Below are 12,381 nucleotides of genomic sequence, written 5' to 3'. Positions count from 1 at the left end.
TTTGGCTAAACACTATAGATGGTAAACACAACTCAGAGATCTCAGTCTTTAACAAAGAACCACTCTGTAGCTTTTATTTCCATTAATACAAGAAGCATTAAAAAAATATGCAGAGAAGAGAGACTCTTTTGTACTGTACAACACCCTTCATTCTCTGAAATTTGGGGTGGGGGGGAAGGGGGGGGGTTATATGCTGTGTCTATACAACAACAGGAACAGCTTCTGGAACATAAACCTGGCTCTCTGAACAGTGGTTATCGGAGGGAAATGTTTGACCAGGACAGACTCCCCCTCTTACAAAAAAACTTTTCATTAAAAGATCTCACAAAACTGCTGAAGAATGCAAGTTCTCAGCATCTGTTGCTATTATTATAGCAGAAATTAGTACCCCAGGGTACATGTGAAAAAAGTCTGCATAAATCCCTGCTGTTGCTAGTGGACGGGATTTCAGTTTTTCGAGTCCCAGCAACATACACATTCAATTCTTTCATTGCTTGGCTCTGTGCCTCTGTATGAAGTAAGTCACCAGCCTGCTGAATCTGCAGATGGAACTGAGCAGTAATCTCTTGTTTAAAGTCAGTTGTGAAGTAAATGCTGATGTACTTTCCCCCCCCCCCCGAACCCTTCTGTAAGGAACTGCTGTCTTGCAAACTCCTCTCTGCCTATGGTTGCTATTGTGGTAGCACTCAGAAACCTCAGTTGCAGAAGGCATCACACAAAGTTGGAACAGGACAACTGTCCTGGCCATCCGTGACCATCCTGCGGTGTCTCACTCTTCCTTTTGTCAATCAACCTGTGTGTCTTTATCTTGATCAGAAGTAGAGCTGAGAAGTTCTGGTCACCGGAGTTATTTACTGGAATTGGATGTGTAAAGCACCTTGCCACTGAGCCAAGATCTTTCTCAGACTCCTTCCAGTAACACACTTGAAAATGAAAGCAGCCTCACAGGAGTAAAAGCAGTGTCTGTCTTGCTTGGTGAGATGTGCTGTGGATTCTTGCTCTGCGTGGACTGTATCCGTGACAGCTGACAAGGCACCATCTCACTGTGTGAAATGTATGTTAGTATATTTATTGGTGAGTGTAAAGCTAACTTTCCAAGGTTGATGTCCATGCTTAAGCATGAAACAAGAACTCAAAGGCATTTTTTCTGTGTGGCTGCCTCTTTTTTTTTTTAATTCTCCTCTAGAAACATGGTGGCAGTAATATCAGATGTTTTCTTTTTTTGCTGAAAGACTTTTTGATAAAGGAAAGCATACCAAAGTGATAGACAGTGACCTTGGAATGTGTAGAACAATCACCTAGATCTAATCTGTTGTTTGTAATTTTAATGGGTAATCAAATGCTGGGTTCTTGTAGGAGACTAGATGTGTACCGTATTGCTCACTGTGGGGCTTTTGTCGAGCCTTGCACAGGCAAATGGACAAAATAATTGTGGAAATGAGGAAGAGTCCACTTGCTGAGGACAGAGCAGCAAAGACAAACTTGTAGCTGGGCTTCGTTCTGAACTTGGTGCATGAATTGCCTGCAGCTCCCTGGTTTACTGTGTGGCTTAACCCTGCACGGTTTGAAGCAGTCACACAAATGTGGTAAGTGGTGTATGGTGAGAGGTTATACACAGTGTACTGCCTTGCTGTGGCATAAATGTTCTCCAAGACAAGCTGTCCTTCCTCGCTGCCTTGGTCGTGAAGCATCAGCTGATAGGTACGAACAACGGAATTTGGGGCACACCAATGTATCTGTGCCGAGCTGTCTGTGACTTCAGACACCCCTCTGAGCCTCGGTGGGTCTGGAATTTCATTTTCTGTGGACATGCCAGGACATAAGCACGGAGATGCTCTCTGAAGTTCGCTGCACGGCTTCTGAAGGTGTCTGCAGGGATTGTAGTCGCAGGAGACGTACGTTTGTTGCACAGGGGTTTCCGTTGTCTCCTCGCTGTATTCGTAGTCATCTACATAGTGGATCCGTGGTCGGGTGGATGCGGATGCTGACTGAGAGCTGGGCTTCGTGGAGTTCAGCTGCCGTAGATTTGTTTGTGGTGTCCTTTCCACGGCAAAGGAGTGAATGTAATGGGGAATGGCATCTGGTTTTCCTGTTGCTGGACTGGAATGCTCGCTAGTGGGCTGGCTGAATAGGCGTTCCTGGGGAAATGCCATGTGAGTTTTACTGAGCTCTCCCTGGAGCTGCTGTGTTTCAGTTTGACTCACAGAGCCATAATCCGTGGTCTGGCTGTAGAGCTCTCTGAGAAAACTGGGGGAGGTGGTTAGAGATGAGAGGAGAGGGGGATGGCTCATGGATTCGGAAACTGCCTCATCCTCAGGGGAGGAACTGTTGGCTTCTGTGAGCATCAGCTCAGCTGGGTTGGCTGCAGTTGTGCTCATTACATTCCACTGAATGAGGAAGCCAGTGTAAGTGTCTTTGGTTAGCAGAGCAGAGTCTGTTGCCGTTGCTGCAGTGGTGGTGTAGTAGCTGGCAAGGCTGAAAGGGTCGCCTTGGCTGGGGGCTGTGTTTGAGTCAGGCAGTGAGAAATCTTTCTCAGCCTGGCATTTATTGTAGAGTTCTTGCAGTGGAAGAGAGATTGAAGGCCTGTCCTGGTTTTCTTGGGATGTGATGCAAAAAGTGTCCAAAACCCTGCAGAGAGGACAAGTTAGAACAGAAATACCACATTCCAGGTTCCTTTTTATCCAAAGCCATTCCTCATATTAAAGATGTGAAGCCTAGACCAAAATCACATTGTGTTAACAATAGTCCTGTGCTAAATAGATGACTTTCCACAGCACTGTGAACAGAGCTGACTAGCTCTTGGTTTTTAAGGTGCCTGAGACAGAGCATCCTTTGCTATGCAGTGGACCTTGGCAAGAGTGTCTGAGTTCAAGGCAGCTCATATTAAAGGTTCAGACTTTTAACGCTACACTAAGAAGGAACCACATGTAGAGAGTTGTAACAGGGTCCCCAGGATCCTCAATTGGCTGGCTTAGACAGCTAGAGCTATGCTAATGCTGGATGTGCTTTTAAGTGACTGAGATCAGTTTCTTTCTTTACTCAGTCCCTGCAGGCTTCTGTAAAGAATGCAAATGCTAAGTCTGTCCCGAAGAGAGGCGATCTGATTGTAACAGTACACTTCCCTGCTTTCTTAGTTATGGGTTGTGAAATCTTCTTGGTGGCCCTTCCAAAGGAAGACAGATCATACATACATATGCAAAGTACTTCTTGTAACTACAGCTTATTGTAGTTAATCTGTAAAACCCTTGGAAAGCATGAAAACAATTGAGGACAAACGGTGCTTTTTGCAAGAGGTTTTGTTCGCTGCTTTTGGCTTTGGGAATGCGAGAGCAAGGAGGAAATTGTGGACAAAAGTACTTGCAAAGTCTTCCAGTCCTGCTCCTGGTGCTTGTCCATCAAGGCTACCTAGCTAGCCCCCTTTTTTTTTTAATCTCCAGTAAATAGAGGAATATGAACCAAAAGAGGGAAAATGAACTACTCTCAGAATTCACAACTAATGTCACTTTATATCTTTCTATGTATGCCCACTGCATTTGTCCACTTTCAAGTGTAATTCAGCCATAATTCCTACTTAAAGGAGGCTGGATGTTACATTTTTACCTCTTGTGGAATGGAGGAACACACAGGGAATGTGAGTAACTTGTATGACAGTGACTATTTGGTCTTCAAATAACTTGCATATTTAAGTTGTGTATAAAGAGGATTGCTTCATCTCCTTGAACACACTTACTTCTGCAGCACAAATTTCTTGGGCGTGGAGAGCAGCCAGGAGAGCCTGCAGTCACATAACAGAGGATTTCCATGCAAGTTGATGGTGATACTGTCTGAAGAGTTGGTGTTCCAAGAATTAAAGGAACTCAGGTTACAGCTAGAAGATGGCAAATAAATACAGTAATTAGTGCTAAGCTCACCTTAGAAGAATTGGAGCGTGCTTATTAGCCTATCCTATGTAAGATACAGTGCAGTATTGTCAGTTTCCTTGGAAATACCACACTAGCAACACTCCCATTCTGCATTTGAAAGTCCAGGTTGATATCTGCCCGTTGCTCTAACTTGCAGTGTGGCTGCTGTCTGTATATACCAAAAGTGCTGTAAGTGGATAAGCACCCTCAGAGATGGCAGCTGGAAAGGAAAAGGTTCTCTCTGCCATCGTGCATTCACCTGCACTTTTATGTTATGTCATTTCTCTGGCTTCTTTCTCAGTGTGTTTCTAGTGGCTTGACTTTCTCCATGCCAGTCACACCCTTCATGTTAATTACCCTCATATACCTTCATCTACTAAATCAAGTAACTGATCTAGGAAGACCTTGCTTGCCTTTACTGTTAAACTGTCCTAGCTGCAGAGAAAGAGTGAAGTCCCTGGAGCCCGAGTGCTCAGAAGGTGCTCTCCTTTCTCTGCAACTTTGGTACTCCTTTTTTCTTATCAAGTTTAGGTCCTGATTTTTAGAGCTTAGAACTGTCGTTTCTGTGTGTGTTGTAAAGTGCCGTGTAAATTCAGTGTGGCAATCTAGTGGGGGATTTATTTTATATTTTGCTTGAAGAGGTCTGTTGATTTTCCTGAAACTTAAGAGCACAGCCACTGCTATAGTGTTTGCTTGGTGATTTGCTTATAATCTGGGCCAATATTATGAAGTCTTCTAAGGTGTTCTCCAGATGTTTTCCTTTGTGTTGACTCTTCTGTGTGCAGTTTACCCTGATCTTGATATATCACCTTCAGATTTTTGTTTTCCACAGTGCTCCAGTAGGTGTGTGGCACAATGAGTAAGCCGTGCTGATGTGTTATTGCTGAGGTCTAAACTGTTTTACTAACGCTGAATGAGGAGCTTTTATTCCCGCACACTGAAAGAAGCAGAGAGAATCCCAAGTGTATCCCAGGCTTGGGAAGCATGATCTGCTATCAAAAGGAGGCTTCAGAGCATCTGTGCTAATCTCAACAACACTGGGTGAAGTCTTCTAGTGGAGTGGCAGCAGGATGGATGTTATCTCAGGCAAATAGTAACTGTGCTATTACTACAAGTCTCATGTCAGCTCTTTGAGCTTTACCAGTTCTCCTGCTGTATCAGTCCTGCTGCTACAGCACGGGCTTCACGTGGTGTACCTGGCTGTGTACATTGTTTTTCCACGACACACAAGCCCATGCCCCTTTTCTACAGATGTGATGTGAAACAACCTTTGCATAAAAATCCTCTCCATGCACAGTTGTTCTGGGAGGCAAAGGCAATGACTGATGAAGAACACAAAAGAAGAAGCAACTCACTTTTGGAAGGAGAGATAGTTTAGGTGAGGTGCACTTTCAAACATCTCTGTCCTCACGAAACCCAGGGAGTGGGAGTCTCTGCAGTTCAGCTCTTTGAGATGAGGCATAGACCTGAAGTCGGTATCGAGGCTTCGTAATCGTGACATCTTTGTCAGGTGAAGTGATCTGAGGTTGGATAAGTCTCTGGTCCACTCAACTTGAACTGAAGCAGAAGAGAGATTTTTACTTGTTGCGTAAATAGAGCATTGCTGTGAATTTCTGCCTAGGAAAAGGAAGCAGACTGAACTGTGTTGGCCCGATGGTAGATGTTAGTGAGATACTGCCAAGTACTACATGGAAAAGATGGAGCCCTCTCCTTGTGAAGCAAGTGGATTTATTAGTGACTTAACGGGAACTGACTAGGGAGCTACTAGATAAAAGATCTGAATTCATAGTGCTGTAAAATATCTCTGTGGTTTTCTGCAGCTACTCTCTGTGGGAAGGGAATATAAACAAAAATCAGTACATAGGCATGTAAACACCAGAGCAGCCATTTTTGTAATGTTATTTGCAGGCCTGGCCATGCCATTGTAGGGCAGAGGATAAGGGAAGATACAGAAAAAAAGCAATAAAGGCAACCAGAGAGATGGAAGTTTTCTTATTAGGTGAGGTTAAATGGATTCCCTACTCAGAGAATTAATGTCTGGAGGGCAACGAGAGAGGTCTGCAAAGTCCTGAATGGTGTGAGAAAAGCAAATAATATCCCCTATCTCCTACCACAGGAAGAAGCTGAGACATGAAACCATGGAGGGAACGGGCCTTATACAAAAGTGCCTTTCCATCCCAGGACTGAATCATGTAACTCACTACCACAAGAGGTGTTAGAAATTGTGTTGGAGATGTGCAGTGAGGTGACACCTCCAGCCTCAGGAGATCCATGCTGCTGCCTGCTGGAACTGGGGCCGGCACATATGGGAAGGATCCCTTGGTGCTGCCTTCCTCTTGCTCCCTTCCCTTAAGTAGAGGAGTTGCTGCCCTGTTCTGGGAGGTATGACTGCTGTGACCCCGTGCTATGCTTCTTTGTGCCAGTGCTGACAAATAATCCACAGTGACACCTCACTGAGCCTTTGTGAGAGTAGAATTGTTTTAGACAAATAAAACTGCTATGAAGTGAGACGGAAATGCATGAGGTGGCCATGTGGGTAGGCCAGGGAGGCAGTGGTGTGGTGTACAGGAGAACTGGGGCCAGGCCTTGGCTCTGCCCCAGCTGGACAAAGCACTCAGCATCTCCCTGCCTCAGCACCTCCATTACAAATAAGCTCACAGCAGAGGTGGGACAGAAGGAAAAGTTGTGCCACCAGTTGCCCTGGGCTGGGAAGTCTCACTGTGTGGAAGCATTGGGCCAGCTGTGGCTGCCACACTCTGTGCTCCTTCAGTGCAGCAGTGTAAAGCAGGGTATAGGCATGAGGATAGACAATGAAAGATTTCAGCCATTTGTCTGGAAAGAGAAATGAAATTCCTTCTGCACTTCCTAAAGCTAATCCTGGGGCTGGCAGTGGCACGCTGTGGGATTAGGAGAGAGACAAGGTGCTGCAATGAGATGGGCAATGATGCTTGGTGCTGTCCTCTCCACTCTCCCTTACAGAGGCTGCTCCATGCCAGGGCCTCTCCCCCTGGGTTACGTGACTCTGGGGAGTGCCTCGCACACTCACATCAGCTGTGGGTGAGATCAGACCCCATGTTTACCGTGAGAAATCTGTAAACTTACTTCTCTCAAGAAAGGTCCTGCTCAGATCAAGCACACTGATGGTGTTCTCAGGCCTGTGCAGAGCATCGCCAGGGGATAGACTGATGGCAAATGCAGACTCCTGAATTCCCCTGCTGCCTTCTTGGCCAAGCAGAGTTGCGGAGAGGTTCAGGAACTGTAGCTGGGGGTAACAGGAAAAAGCCAGTGGTTGGATTTCAGTCAGTGGATTTCCGGCCATGGACAGCCACCTCAGGTTAGGCATTGAAGAGGTGTGGCATGGTGGCACAGATGACAGCTTGTTAAAGCTTAAGTCCAGGAAATGGAGACTGCTGAAGGTTTCAGACCCCCATCTGACTGCCTGCAGAAGGTTCTGCCTCAGAGAGAGGATGCGCAGCAGCGGGAGGTTTGCTATGTTTGTGCCGTTTGCCTCTTCTAAGAGGTTGTTGCTGAGATCCAAGATCTCCAGGGTCTCTGGGAGGCAGATGGGGAAAGTTGTCAGGCTGCTGTTGGTCAGCTGCAGGGTGATCCATGTCCTGTTCTTCCGATCCTCACAGGACATGCTGGTGAGATTAACGTTCTCCAGAGAGTCTCCCTGAGCCAGTTGAAAAAAGGTGGTGACATCCCTGGATGCTGCAGGCTCTGCTCTGCTCACTGGGCCTGATGCTGTGTTCCTTGCCAGCAGACAGAGGATGAGCAAGAGGGAGAACATCTTTCTGCTAGCTGATTTGCAGTTAGTTGCAAGATCTGTTTGTTTTTTGTTTTGGGGAAAGGAAAACATAAAGTCAGCATTACAGACAGACATTACATTACATTAAAATCCTTCCAGGTAGCTATGAGCTATTTGAAAGTGAAACGCTTGTAAGTGGTTTCCTGTTGTGTAAGGGATAATTAATGTCTCTTCTATAATTAAACCTAAGCAAATAGGAGCCCCCTGGGACAGGATTGTCATGTGATCTTAGCCGAAGTTGGCCTACAGTTTTTCATGCCGAGATACTGATAACGTGGCTCCTGACCCATGTCGTTGTTCAAGTGTTTGAAAATGGAGTGTGTGCTCCTGGATCAGGGCTGCAGAAGCCTGGGGTACTCGGATGCACTTTATTGGATGTTATGGTTCCCTCTGTGTGTCCCAGCCCAGCTGGATTTGTGTGGGTATCACAGCCTCTGGTTCACTCATCGAGATCTCTATGAGATGGGTGATGAGAGGCGTTTTTGATAGACAAACATTTCGAAAAATACATGAAATCCATTAGACTCCTACCAAAGTAGACTGCATCGCTCCTCTTAGAACTACAAAAGCTCAGGAGGAAACTGAAGACCCCTTTGAAAAATAGAGGTCCTAAGTGACTTGTCCAAGGCAGTGCAGGTAGTTCTCTGTCAGAGAACGAATTAACCGTAGCCCTGAATTAGTGCTTTACTTACTAATCTACTGTTTCAGGCTCTTTCTTCACCTTAATAGCTGCTTGCTGTTCTCTGAGCGGCGCCTGGTATTGCCCAGACCATCATTTATTGCTCCTGTCTCAGGTTTGAAGTAGGGACCAGCCAGCGTGCTTTGGTCACCTGAGTCCTTTTCGACATCTGGAGCTGCCCAAGAGCAGAGCAGCCTCAGGACCTCCCGGCCCCGGGGCTGCCGGCTTCCCTGCTCACGGCACATGGCAGCGGGAGGACGGGAGGAGCGGGACCGCTGGATCCTGCTCTTACATTCACCCGCAGCCCCCACGTGTAAACCGCAGCCGCTCGCACGTACCTGCCCCGAGAGTCCCGATGCCTCGTGCCTCCCCTTTGGCGCAGCACCGGCTGCCGGGCTGTGTTTTTATACACTCCGGTGACTCAGCCGAGGAGCGTCGGTCTGTGTTGTTCCCGGCTTCCTCTGCTCGCGGCTCTGCCCACCAGCACGGGCGACGTTTGTTGCCGGCTCGCTCCCCCCTGCGTGGGGAGGGGGTGGCTGCGCGGCGTGCCCCGCTCGCGGCAGGGTGGGAAGGCTGCCGTTTCTCAGCGCTGCTCCCCGGGCGGATCCGCCGCCGCCTTCTGCTTCTGAGCACGGGGGTAAAGGGGACGGAGCAGGGCCTGCAGTCCCACCGCTCGCATCTTCCTGGGGCGGAGGGAGCCTGGGAGGGGAGAGGAATTCTTCTGGATTTTTTTTTTTTTTTTTTTTTTGCGGACAGAGTGTAATGATGTGGAGATATGCTCCATCTGCTGACAAGGGTGTTGATAACTCTGCGTGCCAATAAAAGGCTTAAAGTATTTACATTTCTCTGTAAGGCACTTGCACTTGGGAGTAACTCCGAGGACTGTTCTCCCAGGATGGATGGCTTCTTACAGGGCACTCCCTCCGAGCAGTCCCCTGGGACGTGCCCCAGGAAAGCTGCTGCCCACCTGCTGCTCCTGCAAAATCCCTTCAGCTGAGGGAGAAGCCTGCAGCATCACACATCAGTGTGACAGCTCCCAGTCCTGCCGTGCGGGGACTTCTACGTGCTGCATCTGCTGGGGAAGGTTCCCTTCCTGCACCTTCCCTCTTCCTTTGCTGGTGTGTAAAGCCAAGGGACTGCTCTGATCTAGGTCTGTTGGCTTTGCCACAGTTCAAACAAAAAGGTTGAGGGCTGAGACTAAGAGCAGGAACATGAGAAGAATGTATTAACAGAGGTTGTTCCGAAGCAAAAGTAAAAATGCGGCTGCTCAGTTGGTGCTATAATACTGTTCTTAACATTTCCAGGGAGAGCTTTTCATTCGTCAGAACAACAAAAGAGATGATGACATAGAAGGGAGAACAGGATTGTGGGCTTCGGTGCTAAAGTGCAGATAAAGGTCTTGCTTTCACAAAATCCTTGACTCTGCTTGTATGCACACCTTATCTTCTGACCGTGTCATTTATTATCTGTGTGGGGAGTGGGCCTTGAAAAACACCAGAACATCCATGGATCAAGATATGGGCTCTGAGTAGGACTCTCCAGTGCCCTTGTGGTTCCCTTGGAGGCTGAATGCAGCATACAGGTTGTTCTGTTCGGAAGGGCTCTTGGGCAAGACAAATAGTTTCCTAAATGAAGGGCTAATCCCACGGATTAACCTTGGTGGAGCAGCTGGCAGGGCTGCACTTAGGGCAGCACATAGGCCAGGTGTTCACAGGACGACAGGTAGCTTTGGAGATCCCCCAGGTTCAAAGGGCAAACTGGAACAGGTTAACAAATTCTAAAGCATCTGCTACAGGAGTGGGTAGGAGCAAAAGCCAGCCTGGTGGGAAATCATCTGATGGCAGCAGGCAGAGATTTCCTTTCTCCCTGTGTGTCACTTTGGTCTTTTCTCAAGTTGCTGTTTCTTCAGGTTATTGATCTTATTCTGCTTTTCTGGGAGTTCTGGTGGCAACCTGAGGGAATGCTCAGTAAAGGCAGGCATTTTTGTTAGCTTTTTTTCCACACGGATGATCTATGAGGCACTAAGAGCTAAAGCAGACACCCCCTCCTTAGGGCTGATTCAGTGCTGCACAAAACCACCCTGCCTGGAGGAATGCTAGAGATGAGCCCTGCATTCCTCAGTGACACGGCGATAAGCAGAACCACGGGGAGAAAAGGAGAAGGTGAGCATGGTACCAGGCTGTAAAGCTTAAGAGATGAGTGTTTCTTAATGGCTGCAGTCCAAATGATGGCTAAGAATGAAAATATCCTGAAAAATCTGGAGAATGGCTTTTAAAGCCAACAGAAAAAATACTTTACAGGTCGCTCCACAGAGCAAGCACAAGCAAGATGTTTTCCTGCAGAGATTAGAAAGAGAAAGGATTATTTAGTCCAAGCTTTCAGAAAACTATGGGGCTTGTATGTCGTCTGTTACAGTAGTGCATTCTGAAGGCAGCAGTGAGACACCCCATGGAATCTGTTAAGAGCAGACAGCAGCCATCTGACACTGGCAGCATTTTGCCCTGATCTGACGTTGGTTTCATTAAACACGACATATAGAATGCAGTCACATCTGAGCCAAAGTATTAGTTTCCTAAAGGCTTTTTATTTAATCTAAACAACATTCATGTTTGGTGTTTTGTCTGTGCATTTCACATACGTTCCAGGGCAGATACTCTCCCTGTAAAGCATCTCTTGTGCAGTCCCGGGACTGAGCACTTAGTAACTTGGTTACTATAGACTGCTGAAATGGTGGTACAAGGCAGTGAAAGCCAAGTTAAACCAGGTTATTGCATGAGTAAGGGTGTGGTATCTGGTGTGCATGAAGGGGAAGATCTGAGTCTGGCTGGGATATGCTTGGTGCCATGGGTGGGATGGAAGATGAGCAGCTGGCCCTGAGCAGGGCTGCATGCAGGCCCAGGCAGAGCAGGCTGCTGCAGCCTGGGGTAGAGGTGCAGAGTGCCCTCACTCTCATTACCCCTGGGATGACTACAGGAGCTGCAGCCACTGCCCCATGCGAATGGATAAGAACAGATTCCTCTCTACATGTTCCTTACCACTCATCCAGGAGCCTTGTAAGTTGGGTGGTACAAGAAGAAATGACGATCTCAAAAACCATGGAGACAGGGCAGGGGCAGGGAAGCATGGCAGATGGTGATGCTTACGTGCCAGCCTGAATGAGCTGGCAGAGCTTCTGCTTGCAAAGCAGCAGGAAGGCTTTCTGAGAAAGGCAGTGACGCATGAGAGTGAGATAGAGGGAGGGGTGGCAAAGAATGGAAAGATTTGGTATTTTCACTGGAACCTCAGCCAAGGCATCCTTGACTGGAAGTACGTGTGTTAGCTAAGCACTGTAGAGTCACATGCTGAGCTAGTGGGAACTGTATTTGAAGTTTCCCTATGTCTGGATCTGCATATTCACGTAATTTAAACAACAGGTGGAAACTACAGGTGTTTCATGTGATGGTTGTGACAAGCAGCGTGCTGAGAGTGGCTAGCACAGAGCTCTGCTTCCTGGTGAACAACATAAAGGAGCCTGTTGTTGCCAAATGCAGGGCTGCAGCACAGACATGGCCCTGATCCTGGCTGAAAGTAAGCAGCTGGCATGGAGGCTGCATGGCAGAGGGCAGCTGTGGAATGGACATCTGTATTCAGCTCACCCACAGCTCCCTCTGGGCAGGTTTCAAATACTGCAAGTGTTTGGATTTGGACTATCTGTCACAGGTAGTTCTTACACTGAGGAAAATACCTGGCTTGTGTCAAGCGAGTGAGAAGCAAGTCAGTCCTCATCTGAAGTAAAACTGGATGGTCCCCTGGCCCATGTAGAAAGTGCTGAGGAGAGAGTCAGAGTGTGCTGGGAAGTAGGCTGTATCTGCTCAATCTTTTGCAAGATATAGTCACAGTTCATTTAAATTGAGGGTGGTTTTCCAGCATCCTTCTCTCATGCACAGGACCTGACAGAAAAATGAGGGCTGTCCAGCCTGTGACATTTGGAAACTATGTAGTCATTTCTGCAA

General features: G+C 47.4%; 1 protein-coding gene across 1 annotated transcript; it reads right to left on the bottom strand.

The window, feature by feature from the left end:
• Positions 1-930: 930 nt before the first annotated feature.
• LRRN4 (leucine rich repeat neuronal 4) lies at positions 931-7,724 on the bottom strand. Its single transcript, XM_065746182.1, has 4 exons — positions 7,005-7,724; positions 5,258-5,459; positions 3,731-3,868; positions 931-2,628 (listed from the first exon to the last, which is right to left on the bottom strand). The coding sequence occupies exons 1-4, from the start codon at positions 7,690-7,692 to the stop codon at positions 1,305-1,307; spliced, it is 2,352 nt and encodes a 783-aa protein (XP_065602254.1). The 5' UTR covers positions 7,693-7,724; the 3' UTR covers positions 931-1,304.
• Between the last annotated feature and the right edge of the window lie 4,657 nt (positions 7,725-12,381).

This window comes from Cyrtonyx montezumae, unplaced genomic scaffold (genome assembly GCF_038088225.1).
Source record: "Cyrtonyx montezumae isolate F1298 unplaced genomic scaffold, pur_monq_1.0 scaffold_0, whole genome shotgun sequence".
In the NCBI taxonomy this organism is placed as follows: Eukaryota; Metazoa; Chordata; class Aves; order Galliformes; family Odontophoridae; genus Cyrtonyx; species Cyrtonyx montezumae.
The sequence above is the reverse complement of the archived record's forward strand: the minus strand, read 5'-3'. Positions and strand labels throughout refer to the sequence as shown.